This window comes from Astatotilapia calliptera, chromosome 1, assembly GCF_964374335.1.
Source record: "Astatotilapia calliptera chromosome 1, fAstCal68.1, whole genome shotgun sequence".
In the NCBI taxonomy this organism is placed as follows: Eukaryota; Metazoa; Chordata; class Actinopteri; order Cichliformes; family Cichlidae; genus Astatotilapia; species Astatotilapia calliptera.
In genome coordinates, this window is record NC_137422.1 from 15,268,404 (window position 1) to 15,295,684 (window position 27,281).

The 27,281-nt window shown below is 40.3% G+C and overlaps 3 protein-coding genes and 1 long non-coding RNA gene across 6 annotated transcripts; 2 read left to right on the forward strand and 2 right to left on the reverse strand.

Moving 5' to 3' along the window:
* Positions 1 to 3,670: 3,670 nt before the first annotated feature.
* gpalpp1 (GPALPP motifs containing 1) lies at positions 3,671 to 6,564 on the reverse strand. Of its 2 annotated transcripts, none has more exons than XM_026165033.2 (7): positions 6,357 to 6,564; positions 6,114 to 6,240; positions 5,954 to 6,034; positions 5,596 to 5,845; positions 5,030 to 5,194; positions 4,846 to 4,947; positions 3,671 to 4,729 (listed from the first exon to the last, which is right to left on the reverse strand). In XM_026165033.2, exons 1-7 carry the CDS (start codon positions 6,439 to 6,441, stop codon positions 4,511 to 4,513), a joined length of 1,029 nt encoding a protein of 342 aa, XP_026020818.1. In that variant the 5' UTR covers positions 6,442 to 6,564; the 3' UTR covers positions 3,671 to 4,510. The 2 variants fall into 2 exon arrangements, with proteins under 2 accessions (XP_026020818.1, XP_026020824.1); XM_026165039.2 differs by having other exon boundaries at positions 6,114 to 6,262; positions 6,357 to 6,480.
* Positions 6,565 to 6,937: 373 nt separating this feature from the next.
* Positions 6,938 to 15,461, forward strand: ercc3 (excision repair cross-complementation group 3). Of its 2 annotated transcripts, none has more exons than XM_026165003.2 (15): positions 6,938 to 7,111; positions 7,433 to 7,632; positions 7,762 to 7,998; positions 8,109 to 8,158; positions 8,244 to 8,379; positions 8,523 to 8,693; positions 9,040 to 9,244; positions 9,436 to 9,750; positions 9,888 to 10,072; positions 10,613 to 10,815; positions 10,896 to 10,992; positions 11,767 to 11,884; positions 11,968 to 12,086; positions 14,216 to 14,365; positions 14,713 to 15,461. In XM_026165003.2, the coding sequence occupies exons 1-15, from the start codon at positions 7,084 to 7,086 to the stop codon at positions 14,848 to 14,850; spliced, it is 2,352 nt and encodes a 783-aa protein (XP_026020788.1). In that variant the 5' UTR covers positions 6,938 to 7,083; the 3' UTR covers positions 14,851 to 15,461. The 2 variants fall into 2 exon arrangements, with proteins under 2 accessions (XP_026020788.1, XP_026020806.1); XM_026165021.2 differs by having other exon boundaries at positions 6,939 to 6,989.
* Positions 13,589 to 17,827, reverse strand: LOC145420473 (uncharacterized). Its single transcript, XR_013901801.1, has 4 exons — positions 17,679 to 17,827; positions 14,115 to 14,382; positions 13,911 to 14,028; positions 13,589 to 13,781 (listed from the first exon to the last, which is right to left on the reverse strand). It is a non-coding gene; the product is annotated as an uncharacterized LOC145420473 (long non-coding RNA).
* cyp27c1 (cytochrome P450, family 27, subfamily C, polypeptide 1) lies at positions 16,753 to 25,293 on the forward strand. The gene is made up of 9 exons (XM_026165051.2): positions 16,753 to 17,210; positions 18,312 to 18,502; positions 18,810 to 19,009; positions 19,337 to 19,546; positions 20,114 to 20,277; positions 22,389 to 22,555; positions 22,670 to 22,748; positions 23,052 to 23,255; positions 24,131 to 25,293. Exons 1-9 carry the CDS (start codon positions 16,920 to 16,922, stop codon positions 24,266 to 24,268), a joined length of 1,644 nt encoding a protein of 547 aa, XP_026020836.2. The 5' UTR covers positions 16,753 to 16,919; the 3' UTR covers positions 24,269 to 25,293.
* Positions 25,294 to 27,281: the final 1,988 nt, after the last annotated feature.

Here is a 27,281-nt window from a genome sequence, read left to right on the forward strand (position 1 = left end):
CCATATTCGTTACTACTACTGCCTTCACTACGCTTAGCCACTACTAAAAAACAAGAGTTGTTAAAAAATTACAACACAATGACAGTTTTTTTTTCAGTTTAGTCAACTTAAAAGCAAATACTTTTTACATATTAATGCATTTTACAGCAATTTTCAGAAAAGCTTAGCATAAAGTCAAATCAGATGTACAAAGGGATCATTAATGCAAATTTTACAGGCTGTTATACCATTAATCTAATTAGTTAAACGTCAAATTAAAATTGAAACGTTAACCCCACACATAAAAACTTAGGCTAAATTGTTTCTCATCTCTCCTTTACCATTCCTAAGTACAAAGTCTGAGTTTTACACAAAATTTCAGCACACAAAAACTGAAAATGACATTCGATCTGACAGTATTTATATCACCTAAATTTAGCAAGACACATGGGGTTGATCTCGATGTTACCTGTACAAACATGGTCCAATGTGAAAATATAAGCTGATGTGCTGCAAGAAAAACATTCTACTTGTTTTGTGTCTTTCACCTTCTCTTTCATCCTTTTTGTTCTGTGCTCAAAGTCCTGAGCCAAGGTGTCCTGAATTGACCTTTTGCCAGCATGGGTCCACTCACACCATCCTCATCCTCTCACTCACTGCCAATGGGCTCAGTCTGGTAACCTCACCAACAATGTTTTCATACGCTCCACAGCAAAATCCAGGAGGAAGAGCAGGTCCCAGCACAGGTGACCTAAAGGAAAAAATTAAGTTACAATTTACAATTTATAGTTACAATTATCCTCAACTTAATATTTTCACTTATTTTTCCTCATTCACTGGGAAACCTTTATAGGATAGGAACTCAGGTACTTAAATCCTGGTGGCCAGGCTGGTCCTGACATATGGGGCTTGTTTTGAGTTATTACCCATTTAAAGGCTTTTCAAATGAGTGAAAAGGGAAAACAAGATCATGCCTTTTGACCTAGATAGTTAGGCATTTAGCTAGCTAATTCAGAGACAATGAGAAACAATCAACCTTTCTTTCTCTAAGACTCTGAACAATTCCAATAGTTATCCAATGCTTTTGTGAAGGGTAACAACCCTAGTTAAAGAGTACAATTGTTCAAGGATGTAGAACCTTGTATATTAGCATGGTTGCAGCCACGCTTTGTACTTCCATTGTTTTATAATTACATTTACATGTACCTCTGTAAATATGATGTTTTTGTCAACTTTTAATGGCTTTTATGAAGAAGTCCAAGTAGTATTTCTAAGAGGAAGAAGACAATGAAATGGTGAGAGCTTAGTATCAAGAGACCATACCTGGTGCTGCGAGAAAAAAGTAGTCACATCAGGTACAAAACCTAACAGCTCGCTAGCGGACTTCCCTCTAACATCTCCTGTCCTATAGTAAGTAAACCAGCTGCATGACATGCTGATTAAATTTACCGAAATCCCCATTAGACAGTTTTTTGTATATAGCTTTTATGATAAATCAGTAGTCAGTGCAAAGACTGATTAAAAGCAAATATGTCACAGATGTATTGACAGCTAAGAATACAAGGGGGGGGGGGGGGGGGGGGGAGTAACAAAATAAAAAGTTTACATCTTTATAACCATGACTCTGAACAGTAATGCAATTGTCAGGCTGCCAGCCAGTTTCCTTGTACTAGAAGCATTGGCTGTATAAAACACTTTAATAATAACAATGATAATAATAATAGTCATCTGTATTACACTTTAGACTGGAGCTGTGTATTGTATAACTCGCTGGCCACATCTGGCCAGCTGGCTATCCCTGACCAACCCACTTGAGGTCAATGGGTAATTCGGTCTGAAACATAATTATAAACTATCCAATTTTCCCCCATTTTTTATATTAAGTTTTTGATGGTCTATTGGTCTTTTGTGAAAAATGACAATACACATATTTTGCTTTTCTTTTGCTTTTTCTTTTTAACTTTTTTCATTTTTTCCCCTTTTTTATGGACAAATGTGTATGCAAGAAAAGCAAGAGAAAACACTTGTATAGTGAGTTGCATGTGAACCTGGTTAGTAAGGAAAGAGAAAGAATAGACTTGTACTGATTGTCTAGACAGAGCACATGAGCTGGAAAGGATGTACAGCAGGTTAGGATGGTAAAGGGTAGAGATCGAAATAAGATGGATATGTGTTAGCAAGTGAAGGGAGTGTGCTGAGAAAATGAAATGAGTCTTTTGAGGAGCTCATCAATTAAGAAAATCAGAGAAAGAGTATGTAAGTAAGATAATTAGTGAATCAGGAAGTGCAGATGATTAATAAGGAGAAAGCGAGGGCAGCTATGAAGAGGATGAAGAGTGGAAAGGTGTTTGGTCCTAATGCCAAACCTGTGGTGCTGTCTAGGAGAGAGGACAGTGGCCATCCTAACTGTTTAACATGATCAGATGCACTGTTTGCTTCAGGAGTTGATGATGGACAAATAAAGAGAAGGTCAGAATGAGCTGTGCTGTGTCTTTGTAGATCTAGAGGAAGCATGTGATAGGGTGTGGCAGCCTTGAGCCTTGGTGGCTCCATGGTTCCTCCATGGAGCATCCTAACCAATTTCTGCTCACATGAGTGTGACAGTTTTCTTCCAAACCTTGGCACCATGGTTACATATCTGAAAAAAAGGCCATTACACACCTAACGCAGTGCAAAGAGACAACATAAAATTCCTCATGTTTTCTGATGTGGTCCTGATGTTTCTAAACAAGAAAAGGAAGAAACTGAGATTGTTGGTTCGTCTAGTTTTCATGAAAAGGCAGCAGCAGGGAGATTTTCATGGTTTGATCCAGAAGTTGACGCTGCATCACAACTGCTTTCTTATTTCAGGATGTCAATGAGGAAGTTTGAGCTAATGTTGGCAGAGTTGGGTCCACATCAGAGAAGGCAGTGAAATAATTTCAGAGAGCCGATTGACACCGAGCAGCCTCTAGCTGTGTGCCTTTTGAACTGATGATCTTGGAATCTGTAGGTATTTAGAAACGGTTCCTACTTGTGTAAATCTACAATTATCCTCTTTGGAGCCTGACAGAGTTCCTTGTCAATCAGTCAATCACGATCACTAATAAGAAGTTAATAGGAACCTGTCAAGTTAAATGAAACTGTAGAACCGTCAGTATCACTTATTAGGTTTTAAGTGAGTCAATCTATATGTTTGAGCCTGTATGTTTATTGTTTCATTGCCCCAACTTAAAGCCATAGGCACTGACCAGACTCTTTTAAATGAACGTGCAGCAGTGTTTAAGTGCAAAATGGAAACACTGTAGTAATACACAAATGGGTTAACCTGGCTAAGAAGTCAAACAAATCCTGTTTTCATGCTTTTTGAACTTTAATGCTGGATCACGCTCAACTTAGCAGTGACGTCACTCTCAGCTCAGACATTAGACATTAAATTAGTCGTTCTCCTTACATCCAATTACCTAATGTTATTACAGAGAGTGTATATGTACTTTAATGAGCCACACACCTGCATTCTGCTTTAAATATTTTAAAATGATGACTGGGATCTCGATCAATGCTACCGCCAAACGCATGCATAAATGCAATATGCATATATAGCGACTCTGAAGAGCCCCAATTTTTACAACCATTACTACGGCGTAGGACTTAAATGCTGGTTACTAAAAATAGGTGTGTTAATAAAGAAACACAACATGCCAAGAAAGTGTTTTTGTAAAAGTTTGGAGTTTATAAAAGTTTAATATACAGTTTAAAGTTGCAATAGCAGTACAACACATTTTATAGGAGTTTCAGAAAAAGCTTAAAAGGAATCAATCACAGATGTAGAGTGCATTAATGTAAAGATTTGAGCCTTTTATATCTAGATGCCAAAATGGCAGTTTGGTTTAAAATGTTCACTTTTTGCATTTAGAACAAACAAAAGCAAAAACAGAAAAATATTTAAGGAGCCAAAAAAATGAAGTACTTTGAATCGAGAAAGTATTTTTCTCTCTTTAATAGGTAGTCCATAACAGACTGAATATATTTGTATAATGGCATTAAATAAAACATTATCTAACCCAGTATTATACTGCACTATCCCCCATTTTAATTAAAACCACACATAAACACTTAGGCTAAACTGTTTCTCATCTCTCCTTTACCATCCCTAAGTACAAAGTCTGAGTTTTACACAAAATTTCAGCACACCAAAACTGAAAATGACATTCAATCTGACACCATTCATAGCAACTAAATTTACCAAGAGACGTGATTGATCTGGATGTTACCTGTACAAACACGGTCCAATCTAAAAATATAAGCTGATGTTCTGCAGGAAGAACATTTGAATTGTTTGCATTTATTCTATAACTCTAAAAGCTCAAATAGCTGCTGTTTTATAACAGATTGAATGACTATAAAACATCTGTTATAACAATGGCGTCCTGTCATTTACACAAACTATTGTGTGTTAAACTCCAGTTTCATAGACCAACAAAGCTTAGACCATACTCTATGAAGTCTAAAGGAAAATGTATTTTTACACATTTTTGACATTTTCGGTGTGTTAGAGGAACATTCGCTCCTTGCTGTGGGAGAACCGTGTGTTCAGTTCCTGAGACTTCTTCAGCAGCCGCTTCTTCTGCGCTTCATCAAAGCGGTTCACTTGCAGGTCTGCGTCACGATCGAATGGTCTCCTCTCGACTGGCTGGTCAGCTTTCTCCTTCGCCTTCTCCTTCATCTTCTTTGTGTGAAGGCTCATCAGAGACTCCGCACGTTTAGAATCCTAATAATTAGTGACATGTACAGAAATTTTAGTCCTGAACTCAATGTGAACAAAAATGCATACTCTGCTAAACGGGAACATTTAAGAGATGTGAAAAATAAAGTACAACCACTTACATTATACTTGGACACTTTCTCTGCCATTTCCAAGTCTTTGTGAGAAACATGTGGGACACTGTCTTTCTCTGCTTCACCCTTCTTCTTTCCCTCAAGACGTTCCTATTGGTAAAGGCCAACAGACGAATGAGATAGAGGCAAAAATATGTAACAAATAAAAAGTAAACCTGTTTTCATTAAATACCCTGGCTTTGCGCTCCCTGTCTGCTGGTGTATCCGTCCAAATTGAGCGGTCAGCATTTTCGGGACCTGACCTTTTCTTAAAAGTTCGAGCCCCCAAGCCAATATGCTGCAGTTCTGGCGGGAGCTCAGTCATCCATGTTTCTCTGTTCAGCACCTCAGGAGCATCCTGTTGACATGCACACACAAAGAAAAAAAAACAAACTTTAAAACTTTAAAATGGTGATCAGAGAAAGAAGAAATCCTAACACCTTAAAATACGGTTAGTCTTTCTGTCACTTTTTATGCATGGATTAAGCTGATTGAACCGTACAGTGTATAGCAGGGGTGTCAAACTCCAGGCCTCGAGGGCCGCTGTCCTGCAGGTTTTAGATCTCACCCAAGGTCAACACACCTGAATCAAATGATTAGTTCATTAACAGGCTTCTGGAGAACTTCAAGACATGTTGAAGAGGTAATTTAGCCATTTAAATCAGCTGTCTTGGATCAAGGACACATCTAAAACCTGGAGGACATTCGAGGCCTGGAGTTCGACACCTGTGGTGTATAGTGTCTGGGATTAGGGCTTACGTCTCCTGTCAGCTTCTCTTTCATCCTTTGTGCTCTACGCTCAATGTCCTGAGCCATAGTGTCCTGAATTGGCCCATTGGCTGGCATTGGTCCAATTACATCCTCATCTTCTCCTTCGCTGCTGGAGGGTTCGGCTTGGTAGCCTGGAGGCAAGGCAGGCCCTGGACAACTGTCTGGATCTTCACCATCATTGTCTTCATGTTGTGCTCTGCGAAACCCAGGAGGTAGAGCTGGTCCCAGCACAGGCGGCCTGAGAGAACAAAGTAAAGTTACAGTTTTCATGATGATCCTCAGCTTATTGATTCCACTCCGTTTTTTTTCTTTATAGGATGGTGCTTTATAGGATAAATTTGCTCACACATCTGGTGAACTCGGACGTTTCTTAAATCCTGGCGGCAGAGCTGGTCCAAAGAAACCATCATCGTCTTCTGTGCTCACCCTGTTCAGAAGACATATGTCAGTGTTTTGTTTATCGAGACATTTCCTGTATTTTAGCTGTAATTCAGCAGGGAACCCACTCTGCGGCTCTTTCTTCACCGGCGTGTCCTGTTTTGACTCTTTTCACCGCTACCTCCTGCTCACTCTCATCAGAGGAGCTCGACGGTTCTCCCCGTTTGTAACCGGGCGGCAAAGCAGGGCCAACCACTGCAGAGTTTGAAGAAGAAAACTGAAGACCGCAATAAAAAAAAAAACAATCGGACAAAAGCACTACGAATGCAGGAGTCAAAGTAAACGAGTGGTAAACATATAGTTTCACTTACATTCGTCTTCATAATCATAGTCTTCAGGGCTCTCCTTTCTAAACGTCGGCGGTAAAGCGGGTCCAATTTGTTTATCAGACGACATATTCAACTCTGGGTAATAAATCAGTCACGTAGCTGCAGCAATTTCTGGTTAAATCAGACAGATACCTTCCAACAGATTGAGGAAACCCGTAGGAATCAGATTGACCTTTGACCGAGGAAGTAAACACGGAGTGGCTAGTTTTTTTAAAAAAAATTAATTAATTAATAATTTATTGGTATCAACCTAGAGAGGACATAAATCAGAAATACATGAACGTTTCTGTCATTTATTCGACATGAAAAACTTTTCTAGATTGTTTTTGATTGTGTCGTTCAATACTGAGTCAACATTGTGTTTTTTGTGTAACATCCCTGCAAACAAAACAAAATAAAACAAAAAACACACATAAACACAGAAAAGGAGACATCAAGAAATCTCAGAACACATATTAAAAAAATCTTTCATATCATCTAAAAACAGTTAATTTCTCAAGTTGTTTTTTTAACTGTACGAAGAGGATACGAAGAGGATTTTATTTTGACATTTCAAACCGGAAGTGTTTTCTGCAGGAGTTTTGACGCGCAACACCAGCAGCCTGACCCACACCGGTCAGTTTGTCTTAGAAATTTCGGGAGGATATTTGGTTGTTATGCAGTCATATCGGGCTTAGTTTGAGCTATTACCCATTTAAAAGCGGTTAAAATGGGTAAAAAGGACAAAGGAGACCGGGGTACGTTGCTAATCCTGTGTTTTGACCTATATAATTAGCCATTAAGCTAGCTAACTAAGTGATAAGAAGCATTGTACTTTTCTTCTTGGACTCTGAACATTTCCAGTAATTATTCTGTGCTTTTGTAAAGGTTAACAGTTCCAGATAAAGACCATTAGATCAAGGATGTAGAAGCTAGGACATTAGCACGTCTGCAGCCACACTTTCTGCCTCAGTTCTCATATCGTTACATTCATCCCTGTTTCAGCCTGATCGTTTGTGAACCTTTTTTTTATGCCTATGAATAGTTGCATACTCATGTTTGTATCCTTTGTGAATCAGAAAAAAAGTCCAAGAAGCGTTTCTATGAGGAAGAAGATGATGAAGAAGAGGCGGTGGGGAGCGAGTCTCAAGAGGCCATACCTGCTGCTGCAGGAAAACAAGTGGACGAGTCTAGTACAAAACTAGATGAATATGGAGCCAAAGATTACCGTGCTCAGATGCTGTTAAAAAATGATCACTCCTCACGTCCACTCTGGGTGGTAAGATGTGCTTGGGTTGTTGATTTCCTCACTTAAATTTAAAAAGCTTTGGTGTCCTTCCACTTTTATGTGGGAGATGTATGTACTTCTCTCTTATGTTGTTTTTTCTGTTTCCTTTCTCTCCTGCAGGCTCCAGATGGACACATCTTTCTGGAAGCTTTTTCTCCAGTGTATAAATATGCCCAGGATTTCTTGGTGGCCATTGCAGAGCCAGTATGCAGACCTAACCATATCCATGAGTACAAGCTAACTGCCTACTCCTTATATGCAGCTGTCAGTGTGGGGCTCCAGACCTCTGATATTGTGGAGTATCTGCAGAAGCTCAGCAAGACATCTGTACCTGATGGAATCGTGCAATTCATAAAGGTCTTACTGGGAGTATTTGGTGTTTTGAGGAATACTGCCAAAGACTGAACATTGCTGAAAGCACTGTTTTTTGTCGTGATATGCAAATCTGATCTCTCTCTTCTTCTCAGCTCTGCACAGTGAGCTACGGCAAAGTCAAGCTGGTGCTCAAGCACAATAGGTAATTTTAAAAATGGTTTCTTCACGCTTTGCATCAGTAGCACTCTTAGCACTTTTCATAAACTCCGATTACAATCCATGCTCAGGTATTTTGTTGAGAGTGCCTTCCCTGATGTGATCCAGCGACTTCTGCAAGACAATGTGATCCGTGAATGTCGTCTCCGCGCTGCAGATGGAACAGATGCTGAGCTTATTACTGAAGTCATCCACAGCAAGTCAGCGGTGTGCAAATGAACATTTTTTTAAGCTCAAACTAATGTGTACAATAGCACTAATAAAAAAGACTGTTCTTTTATATTCATATGTTTAATAAAGAAAAGTTTCTCTGATCAATCACATATTTAAATAGTTCCTCTTTCTGACAGATTTCTAAGTCTGTTCAAGAAAAAGAAGGCACTTCCAGCTCACAGCAGCCCAGTGATGGGGAAACCTCAACCCAGCAGGTCCCTGAGGACATCTTCAGCTACTATGAGCAGATGGATAAAGAAGAAGAGGAGGAAGAGGAGACTCAGACTGTGTCCTTTGAAATTCGCCAGGTGCATACCTGATTATTTTTTTCCCCCTGTAACGCTGCCACATACTTAATATTATTGCCGGCCCATATTTAAAGCTTTTAAACATACAGATTTAAACGTATTTTCTTGCAACAGTGTTGGTGTTTAAATTTTTGCTATTGGTCCCCAAATCATCAGAAGTAAGTCAATTATTAGGTTATAAAACTGGGTGAAGTTTGGGAACTGCTTTTCCCTTGATCAATAAAAGCTTATGTTTCATGACTTCATTTTAACAAAGTATGATCATTTCTTTAAAAAGCCAATGAAATATTTTAAATCCCCACACTAAACTCTACTCTGTTCTTTTTTTTTTTTTATTGTGGTGCAGGAGATGATTGAAGAGCTGCAGAAGCGTTGTATTCAGCTGGAGTACCCCCTCCTGGCAGAGTACGACTTCCGCAATGACACAGTCAACCCCGACATCAACATAGACCTTAAGCCCACGGCTGTGTTGAGGCCCTATCAGGAAAAGAGTCTACGCAAAATGTTTGGAAACGGTCGCGCCCGCTCAGGAGTCATTGTGCTGCCATGTGGTGAGACAGTGGATTTACTGTTGTCATAAAGGACAGAATGTTTAGTATAATATATATATAAAGACACAAATTTTTATTCCAGCGTTGTAGTATACTCTAAAAGACACTTGAGACTATCTTTTCATTTCATCAAACCTATGTGTAAGACACTCATGTGTCTCAATAATGTTTATCCTATCTTTGTTTTACAGGAGCGGGTAAATCCCTGGTCGGGGTGACAGCGGCCTGCACGGTGCGCAAACGCTGCCTGGTGCTGGGTAATTCCTCTGTATCTGTGGAGCAGTGGAAGTCCCAGTTCAAGATGTGGTCCACTATTGACGACTCTCAGATCTGCCGCTTCACTTCTGATGCGAAGGACAAGCCTATAGGTTGCTCGGTGGCCATCAGCACCTACTCCATGCTGGGTCACACCACCAAGCGCTCCTGGGAAGCTGAAAGGGTCATGGAGTGGATGCGGAGCCAAGAGTGGGGTCTCATCATACTGGATGAAGTTCACACTATCCCTGGTGAGTTGTTTTTGGTTTTTGTGTTATCCTAAATATATCCGTATATTTATAAGTATTTCTTTTACATGCAGTAAACCAGACAGAATATTTTGGTGCGATTAGTCTCCATCCTAACTTAAAACTTTCTTTGCCTGTAGCAAGGATGTTTCGTCGTGTCCTGACTATAGTCCAGGCCCACTGCAAACTTGGCCTCACTGCCACATTGGTCAGAGAGGATGATAAGATTGTGGACCTCAATTTCCTAATTGGACCAAAGCTATACGAGGCCAACTGGATGGAACTGCAGAACAATGGCTACATTGCTAAAGTCCAGTGTGCAGAGGTGAGTCTTGCAGTATAACAGTAGAAATAAGATATTAGATTATAAAATAGATTTAATAAATAAGCAGCTTTTTTTTTTCTGCATTCACTTTATAGATGAATCCGTAATGCGATATTATGGACATATACATTGTGGTTCTGGTCTAGAACTGGCCGATGTAATTCAAAATTAATTTTAATTGTCATTATGTAACTGATAAAGCAAAAAAATCTAAAGTAATTAATAAATCATTTCATCATACAAACTAATAAAACTATTTTTTCTGGTAAAGTTCAATTTAAGATGGTAACAATTGTGTCTTTTTCGTATTTAATTATATTGCAACTTTATGATGTGCTCAAGATGTGCAAATTTGCACATCTATTCCCCCGCACATTGATTGATGTTAGTTGTCACTGTTGATTATGATGTCACTTGTCAAATTCAAAACTAAATGTGTTAGGGCAGCTTCAAATGTAAAAGCAAAGCCTTTTAACTGTATTCATATTACAGTATGCTTTGAGTATCATCATCAGTGTGACTGGCATGCCTGTTCTTCAGGTGTGGTGCCCGATGTCTCCGGAGTTTTACAGAGAGTACGTTGCCATTAAGACAAAGAAGCGGATCCTGCTTTACACGATGAACCCCAATAAGTTCCGTGCGTGTCAGTTTCTCATTCGCTTCCATGAGCGACGGAATGACAAAATCATTGTGTTTGCTGATAACGTGTTTGCCTTGAAAGAATATGCCATTCGTCTCAACAAGTAAGTTACTGACAAAAAGAGAAGCTCCTTCTGTGTTTCAGGTTGCAATTGTTTTAACAAATTTTCACTTTCTCCCCAAGGCCTTACATCTATGGTCCGACCTCTCAGGGGGAGCGAATGCAGATTTTACAGAACTTCAAACACAACCCCAAGATCAACACCATTTTCATCTCAAAGGTAAACCAGTCAGTCTACAGGGCTGTGAAAAAGCATTTGCCCCCTTACTGGTTTCTTACATGTTTCAGATTATTAAGCAAATTTTAATATCAGATAAAAGTTACTTGAGTAAATACAAAATGCAGTTTTTGAGTTAAGATTTTGTTTATTAAAGGAAGGAAAGCTGTCTTACTTTTTTACACAGGGCAAGGTAATTACCCTCTAAACCTAATAACTGGTTTTGCCACCCTTGGCACCAAAAATTGCAATTAAGCATTTGCGATAACTGGCAACGAATATTTCACATGGAGGATTTTGTCCCACAGAATTGTTTTAATTCAGTCACACTGGAGGGCTTTTGAGTATGAATGCCTGTTTAAGGTCTTGCCAAAGCATCTCAATAGGATTTCAGTTAGGATTTTGACTAGGCCACTTTAAAATCTTCATTTTGCTTTTTTTTTGTTTGACCCACTCAGAGGTGGACCTGCTGGTGTGTTTGGAATTATTGTCCTACTGCATAAGCCAAGTGTGCTTGAGCTTCAAAAGTAGTAAATCGGTTTTTCAAAAAATTTTGCCAATTTTTAAAACCAATCGTATAAAAATTTGGAAGCTTGGGTAATGGTAATTACCTGAGGAAGGCAATAATCAGTAATCTTCTCTCCATACGATATTTAAGAACAATAGCTACAAAAAGTATTTTGACACATAATTCACATTTGCCTTTTATTACACAGTAAATGCATGCTGGTACTGTGACAGCGTGGTGAAATTGCACGTTTGCGAATTCTTCTGCAGGTTGGAGACACTTCATTTGACTTGCCAGAAGCAAATGTGCTGATCCAGATCTCGTCCCACGGTGGATCACGCAGACAGGAGGCCCAGAGACTTGGGAGAGTCTTAAGAGCCAAAAAAGGTCTGTTTGCTTATCTAACCATTTTGTCTTCTGGTGTCTGTGAGCAAAATCACTTATTTCAATGTCCCTGTCTGCCGTTTTAGGAATGGTGGCAGAAGAGTACAATGCATACTTCTATTCACTGGTGTCCCAGGATACCCAGGAAATGGCTTACTCCACCAAGAGGCAGAGGTTTCTCGTGGACCAGGGATACAGCTTTAAGGTGTGCTGTTAACTTCTTAACACGGTCTCATATGATTTGTGCATAATTAATTATAACCATGGTCATAGTGCACATTTCTTTCATGAAGGTCATGACCCATTCCTGTTGAAGTTTACTGTTATAGCTTGAAGGATAGTTTACAGCGAGGATGAGCGCTCACAGCTGGTAAATGTTTATGCCACTTAACCTTTAAAAACCCAATTCCTGAATCTAGTGAGTCCAACTGTTTCTGAAATATATTAAGCCTTGACTTTTATTTCCATATCCTGATATCAATTTGAATTCTTTGACCAAGCATAGTCAAAACTACAGCTCTCACGAATAAGTAGTTAAGTGTTTAAATCCCTGTAATTTGATTTTACCACCGTCTCACTGAAAGACTTAACCTGCTAAAACCTTCTTCAGTGATCACTCTTCTCTATCCTCTTAAGCCACGGCCTTCAAAGACCTGGGGCTTATGGGGAACGGCATTCATAAATGGCTGCTAAAAAATAAATAAATATTGAATGAATCATGATGTCTTCTAAAAAGCTGCTATGCCTAACAAAACATAGGAAAGCCACCCGATTGTGAGAGGGTCCATTAGGGTACGTCCATCCCTGTCTCTTGAACATCTCAAAGAATTTTGTGGTTAACATAATTTGTGTGGCGTCAGAAAACACATTTGCTAAACATTTCATGGATTCTATTTTGACCATTTTAACAAACTTCGGCACAAATATCCCCTTATCCAACCATTTTCTCCTGCTTATCCAGTTTAAGGAGACAAAATCATGATATCATGGTCTAGTCTGAACAAAAATGGATGTAAACTGTTATCTGACTGAATATTGCAAAGTGGAAATTCTCATTTGAGTATTGTACAGTTAAACTTATATGAATGAAGACTTTTGACTTATGGAACAAAATCTGAATGTCCCAGTTTCATTTTGTTTTGTCATAGAAGAATTTTTAAAGAATTTGGTTTCATTGTTTCCCGTCTGTCTGGTGGCATGTGTTGTGAGAAGAATTCCAAGACACACACTGAAAATCAAGACCTTTAAGCAATTCTGGCAGCAGTCATGCGTAGGTTTGTTTACATCAGGGGTGGGCAACTCCAGGCCTCGAGGGCAGGTGTCCCTGCAGGTTTTAGATGTGTCTTTGAACCAACACAGCTGATTTAAATGGCTCATCAACATATCCTGAAGTTCTCCAGAGGCCTGGTAACGAACTAATCATGTGATTCAGGTGTGATGACCCAAGGTGAGATCTAAAACCTGCAGGACACCGGCCCTCGAGACCTGGAATTGCCCACCCCTGGTTTACATGGACAAAACAAAGATAGAACAAGAGAAAAGACTACTTCTCTGACTGTAGAGGCACATTCATTGAATTGTATTTGAATAACAAAGTGCCTGCAAAGTCTTACAGCAGCTGAAAGGTTCACAGTAAAGTGGAAAATCAGTGTGGTTGTGCTTTTGTAACGTTGAGGTATGGACAGCTACAGACTGAGGCCTCAGTCCTGCCTGTTCACATTTTATTCAGTAAAAACAAAATTTTCACTGCTTTTATGACCTTTTTAGTGGGGAGAACATAGCTAGGATTTAATGATTTAACAAATCTTTTAAATCCTTTGTCCTCCACAATGCTAAATGGCTGGGAGTCCTCGATCACCATGCTAACCAGGTCTTCATCTATTTGAGATTATTGTCTTTCCTCAGGAGAACAAAGACAAAGCACAAATATAAATATCACACACGTACAACTTATTACAGTTGTATAATATTGTTAAATCATTTAGTAACATTACTGCATGCTATATTATCATTGCATTTGATGGCTCACCTGGTCTTGCTCCACAATCGGTGTTCCCCTTATTCTCATGCAAAGCTCTGTAGTGCCTGAGCATTGATGAGGTGTTGTTGTTATATCCCAGCTCCCTGGCACATAGCAAACACTTCACCTTGAACAAAAGTAAAGACAGCTTAACATAAATTGTATTGCACCATCAGTATTATGAAAATACATCTTCTGTAGAAATTTGCATACCTTGTTGGGAGGAATAAGATCAAAATGTTCCCACACAGGGGAGGACATCCTCCTCTTCTTAGCTGGCTCCATTCTCTCCTGACTTTCTCTGACTTTGACAGGTAATCACAAAGCTGGCAGGTATGGAGGAAGAGGACTTGATGTTCTCCACCAGAGATGAGCAACAGCAGCTGCTTCAGAAGGTCCTCGCTGCTTCTGACATAGATGCCGAGGAGGAGGTGGTGGCAGGGGAGGTGGGCGCACGACCTCAGGTGAGGAATTTCACCAGCTGTTAAGACATTTGTAGAGAAAGGATGTTTGGAGGGTCAACAAAATATTGACACTGCAGAGTCTCTTTGAAATCACTCCTTATGGGCCTACCAAATGAAGGTTAATGAAAGTTCACCACCCCCTCTTCCCTACACAAATATTGTTGTATTGCTGTAATGCTCACCGATTTGCTGTACAATAATATCTTTGTCATTATTATTATTATTTATTTTATTTTTTTTTGCACTATGTCATGAGTTACTCTGTGCTCCCCACCCCTGCTGTTGGTAACTTGCGTATTTTGTACATTTGATTACTCTCACTTCTTCTTTCTCTGTTTCCTGATCAGTTCTCAAGGCGAACCGGCACCATGAGCTCCATGTCCGGAGCAGATGACACCATCTACATGGAATATCAGAGCAGAAGCAGCAAAGCCCTTGCAGCGGGCAAAAGCGTTCATCCACTGTTCAAGCGCTTCAGAAAGTAGATCTACGTGCTTGACACCTTGATACCTAAAAACGTTCTGTGCTGTAATGGGCAGTAAGACAAAACTGGGGCATTGAAGTATGCATTAAAGAGCAGTGTTACGACCCGTCTAGGGCCAGGCCATAACATGAGCGAGGCACTCGCTTCCCCCCCAAGACCCAAGCAGTCACACGAACAAGCAGGTTTGAAGCCCAGCTGAACTCCATCGCGTCTGAATGGAGCAATGATCAGGGATAATGTGTCACTAAGTGGTAAAGCTTTTCGATGTCTGTAAATTGGATGGCTACTTGCATATGACATATAAATCACATTAGCTTTGTAAGCAGCAAAAGATCAGCTCTTAGTCTTTTGGCATCTAAATGAATAAACCATCTTATTTACTGTTGGATAACACAGGTTATCTAATGGTAAAAAATTAGACTAATGCTGCCTTGACCTGCATGAGGACACGTTTGTTATTTTGTAGCTAATTCTCATATGCTGGTTAACAGCATAGCTTTTTGTAAAGTTGACTAGAATGTGTATAAAGCTGCTCCTGAAAGCCAACCACACAGATATGTTTTATGTCAGTTAATTCTGTAAAATGTTATTAAATATGTTTTGTAAAATGAATATTTTTGGACTTTTATTCTCCTTAGACTAGCAGTAATATACACAGCAGACAACAGACAAAGTCTCAAAGTCACAAAACGAAGCAGGACAATAAATCTAAAGAAATCTAGTGAATACTCTTCTGGCAGCAATTAAAGGTCACGATAGCACCCACTTGCTACAGAAGACATTATTTAATCGGACTAACTCATGATTGTGTAGCAATGTCCCCATGATTTCTTCTGAGAATGAATAAAGGGAATAAAAAAACTCCATTTGGATAAAAGCCAGGCGTGGAGAGGAGGGGGATAATTCTTTCTTTGTTGGTGACTTGAAGATATTCCAAAAAGAACATCTAGAGCCTGATGCAGTGTCTAAGCTGCAAAAGGAGCGACTGTGGGAAAATATCCACCTCTGCCCACCCAACCTCTGCTGGAGCACAGGACACGTGTGCCTTGAATGGCTGTGTTTTTGGCATGGTCTTAATTGGTGTTTTGTGACCTCCGTTGACCCAAGGCTTATTGGCTTGGAGAGAGTGAAAAGTAATTAGATAGATTGGAATTCACGTGTCTCTTGAGAAAACTGAGGATGGGCCATCTGACTGTTGTACATTAATCACACATGTAGATAACATCAAGATACTAAGCCTACAGATTTATGTCCTTCATTCTGAAACTCGTGCGATTGCTGGGACAGTCTGCATTAATAAGTGTTGCTCCTAAGTTTTTAAACATTTAAATTTTCTGAGAACTAATCAAATGTTTCCATTTGCTCAAATGCCACCTGGCACTCATATACCAGCTGTAAGGTTTAGCCTGCCTGCAGGGTTCAAATGCAAAAACGCCTATAAATCTCATGCCTCTGTAAAGTCCAACTTTTGCAATCTGTCTGCACAAAGTTATATAAAGTTTCTCATATTTTTCTTTGTTTTAAACACAACTTTTGGACTTGAACACAAAGCGCTTACACTTTTGTAAGCAGCTGATGATTTGTGGGGCTCTCTCATGCGCTTACATCAGCAGTACGTGAGGTTTATTCTTTATTTGAGACGAATTTTCTGCAATCATGTGGCTTCTATCACATTATTTTGCGTGTGTGTGTGGGGGGGCTGAGTGACGCGCTCGGAGGGAAGGTGGTGTGCGCAGTCACAGAGGATGATTGATTGGTGTGATGTAACGAACTTTTAGCACGTTGTACTGCGCCCATTTCCGAATAAAGAGTTATCCCTCCCTTCTTTTGAGGCGATCGTCCAATCCTCTTCTTCTGAGGTTGTACAAGCAACTATTTAAAAGCGATCCACGATACTGTCCTTGTCTAACATTTCACTACCACACAGGGAGTGTTGTGTTTGCACGAGCCAAGAGCGTACATTTTCTGCAGATGTGAAGTTACAAAAAAAGACTTTGCAAAAGTTTTTTTTAATTGTTTTTCTCACACATAGTTCTCGGTCACGCAAAGGCGGAAAAAAGCATCTCAACAATGGCAGTCTTCAATAATTTCACGAAGATATGCTGGAAGAACTTTCAGAGCGACCAGTTGAATAAGCAGCTGTTCTACGTTGTGCGTTCCTTACACAAGTCAGCAGCCAGCGAGGCTTTGGGGATCTCTGCAACAGAAGAAGAGACCATGCCCAACAGGATGATCAAACCGGAGGAGGTCAGCGAGAAAACTCAAATCAAGACCCTGAACGACATGCCCGGACCGAACACCCTGTCCAACTTGATCGAGTTCTTTTGGAAGGACGGGTTTGGCAGAATCCATGAAATTCAGGTAATGGTGCTCAATCTTATGCTTCATTTTGTTCTTTTTTCATAGGTTAAAAAATAAATAAAAAATGTCTTGGCCTCGTATTCTCTGTGCTCAGCCAAATTTGTCACCTATGCGTAAAATGGCAATGTAGCGCACCAGGAGTCCGGACACTGGTCGACCTTCCGGTACAAGGCGAGAGTTTTGTAATCGTCCTACTGAGATGTGATGAGCTAACCCGCCCCCGTTTATTGCCAAACATAATTTGCCCCCCATTTGTTTGACATAATCGGGGGTAAATTATGGTTCAGTCGTGGTCGCGAGTGGACGCGCGCTGGCATTCCATTGGCAGTCCGTGGTCACCTTCAGACTGTCCGTCTACCGTAAGAGAGAGCCTGCCCGCAAATGGGGGCAGTCTGAAAAAATGTGTGGCACGACCGGTCGGTCCATCGGCCGGACCCAGAGAAAAGTAATGGGATAGTTTTAACTCACAAAGAGCTGAAGTTAAACAGAATCTTATCAACCAATCCACCGAGGCACCGCGTCCTCCACGTCCAGCGCCGTGCAGCTGTGATTTTGGAGTTCAGGGGAGCATGTCCGTGGGCAGAATACCTCCGCAAACTGCACAACCGCGGCAGCATAAATGAAAGCTTAATTAAGTGTCGTCTTTCAGATGCAGCATATGCAGTTTTTACACAGCGTTTTGAAACGTAGCCTATGCAAATTGGGCACAATAAGCGCCTGCCAGCGTGAGTACAACGAGTACAAAAGGGTCATCATTTCTTAATGTGTCTATATAGATTAATTGTTTGTAGTGAAATATGCTCGAGGTTACGTAATCGTTTCTAAATTTAGATCATTAAAACATTTTTTTAAGTTGATGTGAACACTGGCAGTCTTCTTCAATAGCATCTGCAACTTGGTTTTATTTTTTTATTATTTGAATGTTACACATTAACATTATTATACAAAAAAGGTCTTCAAAATAATCAGAACAATAAATAAGGAAGTAGTTATCATTACGTTATGGCAGGAGAGCAGTAAAATAAATTCAGTGCTGAAATCTATTAGTAAAGTAATTTACAAATATCTCTAGATATCCTGATTGTCACTGTTGCTTTCTAGATGGAGCACCGGAAGAAGTATGGAAAGATCTTCAAGTCTCGTTTTGGGCCCCAGCTGGTGGTCTCCGTTGCAGATCGTGACATGGTGGCTCAGGTGCTGAGGGCAGAGGGGGTGGCCCCTCAGAGGGCTAACATGGATTCCTGGAAGGAGTACAGAGACATGAGAGGACGGGCCACTGGGCTCATCTCAGCGTGAGTCCCCTTCAGTGTTCAAACCATGAGTTTTGAGTTTTGGCAACCTCAGGAAATAATACCTTGATCTGAGCAGATGTGTTGATTAGATTTCCATTACCCGTCCCTTAATTTATCTCCTCATTTCACACTTCCGTTTACTACTCAGTAGTCCACTTTAGCATCCAAAAAGCATCAGAACTTGCAGTTTTTCCAACAGCAACATCCCTTAATATTCAAATTGAGAACCCCCCCCATATGTCTCTGAATGACTCAAATAAGTGAATACAAGGGAATTTTAACTATCATTTTGTATCTTGTTTCCCAGTGAGGGAGAAGACTGGCTGAAGATGCGGAGCGTGCTCAGGCAGCTCATCATGCGACCACGTGATGTTGCAGTCTTCTCTGATGATGTAAACGGCGTGGTGGACGACCTCATCCAGAGGGTGTACAGTCTGCGCACCCAGCAGCCGGATAGAGCAACTGTCCTCAATGTGAATGACCTCTTCTTTAAATATGCCATGGAAGGTTGGTACCAAGTCTGTAGATTATTGGCTGTGAAGCAAATACCAGTTGGTCAAAAAGGATTTATAAGTGGCTCAATGCAGGCGAAGTGTAGATGGCAGGAAAGAAAATCAATGAGAAAAACTAAAATAACAGAAAAACTGCTATGAAGAGGTAACCAAGGGAGAAATATATGAACCACGTTATTCACTTCTCTAAAATTTAGTCACCAATTTTCGATAGAAAGTTATTAAAGTGGCCCTGTACTAAAAAGTCAAAGCCACTGATGGTTGCCAGTGTTAAACATCTTAGATTGGTAAAATTCTCTCTCTCTTACCTTCGTTTTTACAGGAGTGGCTGCTATTTTGTATGAATGCAGACTAGGATGTTTGGAAAATAATATTCCCCAGAAAACCCAGGACTACATCGCTGCACTGAACCTCATGTTCAGCTCCTTCAAGATGACCATGTATGCTGGAGCGATCCCCAAGTGGCTCCGACCCATTATCCCCAAACCATGGGAGGAGTTCTGTCTGTCCTGGGATGGTCTTTTCAAATTCAGTAAGTGGTTTATAGCTTGAAATTGTGATCAAAGAAGACAGATTAGTTTCATACTTGTATGCTCTGCTGAACTGCCTGGACAGTGTTTTAGTCCAGAAGATGGTAACCCAGTAATTTCTTACTACATAAAAAGGATACTGGAACACAGGAAGGAGAGATTTCCTAAGTATATCCAGGCCTAATTTATGCTAAGACTTGTGGTACTCTTGTCTAAGACTTCAATTTCTTTTTAGAGTGACCACAAAGGCTGTTAATCAAGTTCTGCCTTGATGCCAGAACTTCTAGAAAGATCTAGTTTTTTTTTGGCTTTCCTATTTGGCTAATGCTTTCATTAAAACGCCAAGTAGTAGAGCTTGAAACCGGTAGTGCTCAATAGAAGGGAATGTTGATGTTGATTTGCATTTAAATCTCCACTGCTGTACCATTGGATAGTGAGAGTATGCAGGTCCATCTCTTACATAACCTACTCCTTTTTCTCTTGCTTTCCCTTCACTACCTTCCTTCACGATGACCCGCATTTTTTTTTTCCCCATTCATATCACCTTCTCTACCCCTCGTCAATCCCAGGCATTGTTCACGTCAATAAGAGACTCTCGGAGATCAAGGCCCAGCTGGAGCGGGGAGAGGAGGTGAAGGGGGGACTGCTCACACACATGCTCATTACCAGGGAGATGAGCGTCGAGGAGATCTACGCTAACGTAACCGAGATGCTACTGGCTGGGGTCGACACGGTGCGTGTGTGTCTGTGTTGTGATAAACATTGTGCAGAGAAGGGTTCGATGTATGTGAAGAGTTGCAGGTGTGTGTGTTTGCATCTGTGTGTGTGAGTGTCAGAGTCAGTGTTGAGTTTCAAAGGTTGTGTTTCTGGCGCCATGTCCATGCCTGTGAAGCTGTGCCAGCGTCAGGTCAGAGTAGTGTATCGGGCGGGTTACAGTTTCCCACTGACAAACTCGTTCTCACTCAGATTTAGTTTCTTGTCATTTGTCTCTGTCTGTTCAGTCAGCACAGGGGGCCTTTTGTCTCTCTCTCTCTCTCTTTTTTTTTTTTTTAAATAACTAAGGTAGACATCTGTGTTCATGTTTCAACATTCAAACTTTTTGTATGCACTTGCAAATAATTAAGGCTGTAGGTTTAATGTCATCCACGGACCACTATGGGGGGGGGGGGGGGTGTAACATGAATCTTTTATTGGCAGGCTAAAGAATACAGAAATTGGGACACAGGAAGGAGGCATTTTACACTGATTTTCTACCTCGCTGTAGTAGTGTTGATGTACATGCATTTGCAACTGTATGCGCGCCTCGTGCACATGTTCCTAGTTATTGCCTAATTTGTTTGGGGTCCTGTCATATTAATAAGAATAACGGGGTAGAGTATTTTGTGTGGAGCTTGGGGCCACGGGATAAAAGGGTGTGTGTGTTTTGGTGAACTTGTTGAATCAGGCATGTCCTGGTAGGGGGTGCACTAAGCTCAGCCATTACCTGACCCCATGGTGCATTTTGCCTTTAGTTGGTACACACAAGAGCTGTCAAGTCACATTAGCCACAGCCAGAGTTATAGCACAGAGTGGGCAGAGGTGAGACCAGGGGGAGAATAAGGGGCTGGGTGGGAGTAAGGGGGGGGGGGTGATGGGGTGGATGGCATAATACTGAGGAATACAAGGGATCAGGGTGTGAGATGGATGTTGGAAAATAAGGGGAAGATGGAGGGAATGGAAGGGGGAGAGGCCTCAGCCTTTTGAAAACTTTGCTTGGAGGAGCCTTTGTCATATGATTCCTCTCAGGCTGCATCTGAGGAGTTGCCAGTGTCTGTGCCAGCTGGGGCTGATTAAGAGCATGTTGGTTGCATGGAAAGAGGGTGCTAATGGAGAGGGAGGGGGGAGAATGCAAGAGCAGTGGGAAGGAACAACAGTGAAAAAGAATGGCAGGGTATATTAGTTGGTCCACAGGGAGACACTAACCTTAGATTGGCCTTTAGAGTTATGGCAAAACCAGGGCTGAGGTCAAAAATGCACTGGGGGTGGATGGAGAAGGAGTGGGCTGGATCAACAAGGAAGACCCTCATTAAACAAATGAAAAGATGTAAATTTAGGAAAAGTGACGCATGACATTTTCATATCATTTGGTCAACCGCCCAGCTCACTGAAATAAAATGTCAGTGGATATAAGTCGGAAACAGGAAGTCGGGCCAACTGATCAGATAACTCATGAGTAATTAGAGTGATTTGGCAATAAAGGATGAACTGGAGGAAAAAAATCAAGTTGCATTGCTAATATGGAAAGCAAAAATGTAAGAAGTCTGGAATGCATTAGCAGAAGGAGCCCATTGTGAAGTGAGATGAACAGAAGGATTTGCCAAGAACACAATGGAAATGTTAAAAGTTGTACAAGGCTAAACTTGTTTGGATTGGATTTCTGTTTGTGCAACATGGTAATAATCTCAGTCACATTTTCATTTTTCTTGCTGTAATTGTTTGAAATGCCTTGCCAAAGCCAACTGAGGTCATTTAATCAAGGTACAGTGGGATAAGAATGGATCAGATGGGTGAGTGGTGTAAGACATGGGAGAAAATTGTTGGGAGCACAGCTGGTGGAGGGACCTTGAGCATTTGCCCAGCATTTGGAATTGGGCCGCTTCTCCCTCAGATTCCGTTGCTGCTTCTCGGCACTTACTCAACATTATAGAAACTCTTATATCAGCTTGCACTGCAGTCAACTCTGCTGCAGCGCATCAAGAAAAGAAACGATATAGTCACAAATATAAAAACACCAGTACAATATTCATGAAATGCTCAATGTGTAAGCATATTTTTAAAATTTAAATTGACCATTTTCTGTTCTAGACATCCTTTACCCTGTCATGGGCCTGCTACCTGTTAGCACGACACCCTCATGTACAGCATCAAATCCACAAAGAAATTAAAAAGACCCTGGAACCCGGAGCAGTCGCCACAGCCGAGGACGTCTCTAACTTGCCGCTCATCAGAGGGCTGGTCAAAGAGACTCTCAGGTCAGTATGTATTATGTTTATCCTAGATCAAGACTTTGGTGTACATTAGTATTATAGCAATCTTTTCAGTCTTTGTGTGAATAACAGTCTTTGTATGTCCCACACTGTGATCAGGCTCTTTCCAGTTCTTCCAGGCAATGGACGGATCACCCAGGATGACTTGGTAGTTGGTGGATATTTCATCCCCAAAGGAGTAAGTGTGATGGTCACATTTCCACATCAGACACGGGCACAAGAAAGTGTGACAATAAGAATTGGCTAAAACATTATAGTCAAACCAGATGTAACATGATACACTATTACTCAGGCATTTCTCTGTTCCTCCCTCATGTATGGACCCATGTACAATAGCCCAGCTGTTTTCATTACACAACCAACATTCTTCCCCTTCCCCTTTCTCTCTCTCTCTCTCTCTCTCTCTCTCTCTCTCTCTCTCTCTCTCTCTCTCTCTCTCTCTCTCTCTCTCTCTCTCTCCCTCTCTCTTTTTTTTTAATAGACTCAGCTGGCCCTGTGCCACTACTCCACATCTCTGGAAGAAGAGAACTTTTCGGAGCCTTTAGACTTTCAACCAGATCGCTGGATACGGAAAGATACCACAGATCGTGTTGACAACTTTGGCTCCATTCCCTTTGGCTATGGCATCAGGAGCTGCATTGGGAGGAGAATTGCAGAGTTGGAGATGCATTTAGCTCTCATAAGGGTAAGAGATTACTCTGCTTGTGGTGCTACACTTTCATTTAAAAAAAAATGTCCAGGGTTCTCAAAAAGGTTTTAAAAAGTCTGGAATATGATAGGATTTCAAAGACTCTAAAATCTGACGGGCCTCAGCGTTTGCTTTGAGTGGAAAAAGATGTGTACTGCAACCAATAACAAAACAAAGATCCCATAACCACTAATGCAACCTCATCACCTTAGCTGAACACACCTATGTGAGCATGTGAGCTTGTGTATTGTCTTCTTTGATAATAAAAAAATATATTTTTGTAAAATAATGTTAATTTAATTGGGAGGTACAATATGGATGGAAAATATCTTAAATGCCATTTTATATAATCCTAAAAACATCTTACAAGTAATTTATTTAAACCTACAGAAACCCAGCTGTCATTAGCATTTCTCTCTTGCTCTCAGGCTCGTGCTGTGACAAGAGCACAGGGGGAAATGAAACTAAACTACAAATATTAATGTATCATACTGTTGCTCCATATTGTATTTTCCAAGTGTCTTGAGACAGTATGAACACAAATAGTAACTACTGATGCAAAATCAGAATAATGCAAAGCTTTGTCAAGACACACCTGGAAAATTTGAATCATCATTGAGCACAAAAAATGCATTATCATTCAGTCTGACCTCCGCTTCCTCAGATCTACTGAGGAGTTTGTCGAAAGATGATTCATCCTTCACTTCTCTATATCACACACCTCATATTCCCTGTTATTTATTTATTTATTTATTTATTTAAATGATTATCCTCTTATTTTTATGGTTTTACATAAAAGTGTGCTAGATAATGTGACTACTGAATTAAGCTAACTTTGATGTCTGTTCTTTGTCTTTTTGCTCGCTGTGCAGCTCATTCAGAAGTTCCACATCTGCCTTTCTCCTCTCACTGCTGACATCAAAGCCAAAACCCACGGCCTGCTTTGCCCCGGTGCCCCCATCCACCTGCAGTTCATCGACCGGGAAGTGGACGCACTCTCTTCTCCGTGAAATCCGCTGTACTGTTGGAAGTTTTTAAACACTCTGCTTTTAGACACACTCTCCACTCCTATATTTTAGATTCTGAGCTGAGAATGAGGTTTTACTCAGGAATGAAATGTGTTCATTAGCGACTAGGTCACAAATCCAGGACAAATATAAGCTGTAAGAATAACATTTGGACTGAAAATCCCCTTTTTTGTTTTGTTTTTTGATTGTAACTACTTCTGTGATTCAATTAAATATGGAAAAATGAAACTGATTGTAGCCTCTTACACTATTGTGCATGTATGCATATAATGTGATCACAAATATTAATGCATGTAGACATTCTGTTTCCTCTGCGTTTGAGCTAGGGCAGCTGTGAATGGACTTAGCTTAGCTAGGTTAGTGCAGCTGTTTATAACAAGCTTTACTCAAAGACTGTGTTACGAACCAAATTTTGTTAATTTCTTTCCCTTTAAAACTAGCATCATTATTTTTTTATTTGATTATTTTATTTTTTTGCTTTAATTTCTAGTGAATAAGTGCATTCATATACCGAAAAGGCATTACATGACTTTAATCTGTGTACTGTATATCTCTGAAGTACAGACAAGAAATGTTTTAAAATAGATTACCTTTTAAAAACAAAAAACATGGCAACTAGTTGAATTATCTCATGAGCTACAAGCAATGAATGTAAGTGCACATTTTCCATTAATCAATCCACTGCCTACGTTTTCAGGGGTTTGGATCAAAGAATGTGGTTAGACTTTGGTTTGTTTGCTATTTGTGAGAAAGTCCTCACTCGCATATGTTTTATTGTTGGCATTTGCTTCTTTTGTTTGTTTTCGAGATGGAAAAAGGTATGTTACAGTACAGTTGGAAAGGAGAGAGGCAAGTTGTTTGCGTGCGTCAGCATGAAGAATCTCACTGGTCGGCAATGAAGAAAAAACACTTTAATTTTTATCTGCTTTTTTGCCTCTGTATTTTTTTTTGTTTGTTTTGTAGTTCCAGTGAAACTGGGAAACAATAAAATGATTTATTACAACAAACAGTGTTGTTGTTTTGGGCAATATTTTAATATACAGACACTTCAGAGTTTTATCTTTTAATTTATAGAAACAGAACAAGAAATGATTAAACTGAGCTTTTTCACTGCAGTTTGTAAAGAACATATAAAAGCTGCATGGTTGCAATGAATGACTGATATGACTAATAACTAGACTCTTCACATGACTCTATATACCACACCCATGTATTCATGTTTGCACACATGTTTAGTGTTTTATAAATGTATTAGACCACCACCCAACCAAACAGCTCCCCTAGATTAAAAATACTGACCAAAATCATTTGTTTCTGTGATGGTTAATCCACTAGTATTTGCAAGCTTTTTAATCATAATCTTTAATCAGAGTACTATTGCATGCAAGAAATTTTTTTTTTGATCAAGGTCTTTTTATTGAACAAAAAAATTGCTTTTAGCAACAATTACAGCAGTATTAACAAACTCCCCCCCTCCCCCCCACCACCACCACCACCTATCCAGAACAGTGTAACAAAAACCCAGCCAGAGAAGAAGGAAGAAATAAGATAAAATTGAACTACAGATAAAAAAGTCAATAAAATAAATGAATGACAGCAAGGAAAAAACACCCCCCCCCCCCACACACACACACACATTAAGCGATAGTATGCAGATTTAAACTTTAGTATTAGACTATAAACCATGTTATTGTATCATGTAATATTATTTCTTATAAATCTAAGCTAATCAGCAAAGGTTTGCAGCTTTGTGAAACAAGCCCTGGCAATAGATTTAGAAATACTGATTTTGAATAACAGATTAAAATGAATGCTTTGATTGAAATCTAGAATTTCTTATTGTTAGTAAATGACCTGGACCCCTTGTCTGGGGCTCTCCTCAGCTCTTTCACGGTTTCCCCTCCGTTGGTCTTCCTTGGACTCTTGCACTCTGGTGGTCTCTGGATGTCTGGAGTCTGGATCTCCTCCATACCTGCTTCATGCCCTGGGGGACGGGGCTATGGCTCCCCACTCCCTCTGGCAGGTCGTTACATGAAGAAACCTTTTGAATACAAGCGCGCTCATGCTCACAGGTGTACACACGGTGTTCACAGACACAAACTACACTTTTCTTGGCTGCTACCTCAAAGCACACTGTGCTCTGTCAATCTTACGTATATATGTGTGTGCGCGTATATATATATATATATATATATATATATATATATATATATATATATATATATATATATATGTGTGTGTGTGTGTGTGTGTGTGTGTGTGTGTATTTTTTGCCCCCCACATCTTTTTTCTTTCCCTCCCTCCCTCTCTTTCTTTCTCCCTTTCCTTTCCCCCAGTCATGTCTGTCCCATGTGTAACAACTGGAAACAATCATGTTAATCTTGAACAAGTAAGCAAGGTTTTTGATCCTGATTAATGTTTACTTCGTTGAATTGAACGGAAACTAAACTAACCAGCTTCCTGTCAATCTTGGATCTGATGCCTGTATACTGTGTGTTCCCGTCCATCTAAGATCTAGAATCTGGAAGATAACTTAGATCAGCGTATATTTACTGATGTGGATTAATTTCTGTATGGCATCAAAGATGAAAAGCACAAAATCAGACGTGATGTCTTGCACAAGGCTAAATGCTATTTGTCTTGGCCTTGGTTGTGCAACACTGGGAGCAATGTGGTGTGCCTCGATGCTCGGGGAAGGAGGGCATTCCGGTTCACCATTTTTATCCACATTTCTCCCTCCCCTTGTTAGCAACTGTGTTACAGCCATCTTATAGCCATTCTCCTCCTCATTTTCAAACTGACTGTCAGACTCTAATTAGGAGGTTTTACTTTGTCAAAGAGTCTAGCCTTCCTGTACTGAAGGGAAAAATGTATAGGAATATTGTAGGGGACAGGTGTAGGTGCTTGTAGTCAAACAATGTTGGGACCTTGTGTGGAAAAAGTAGGAGCAGAAAGACGAAGCACAAACACACCCCCATCACTCCACACACACAGT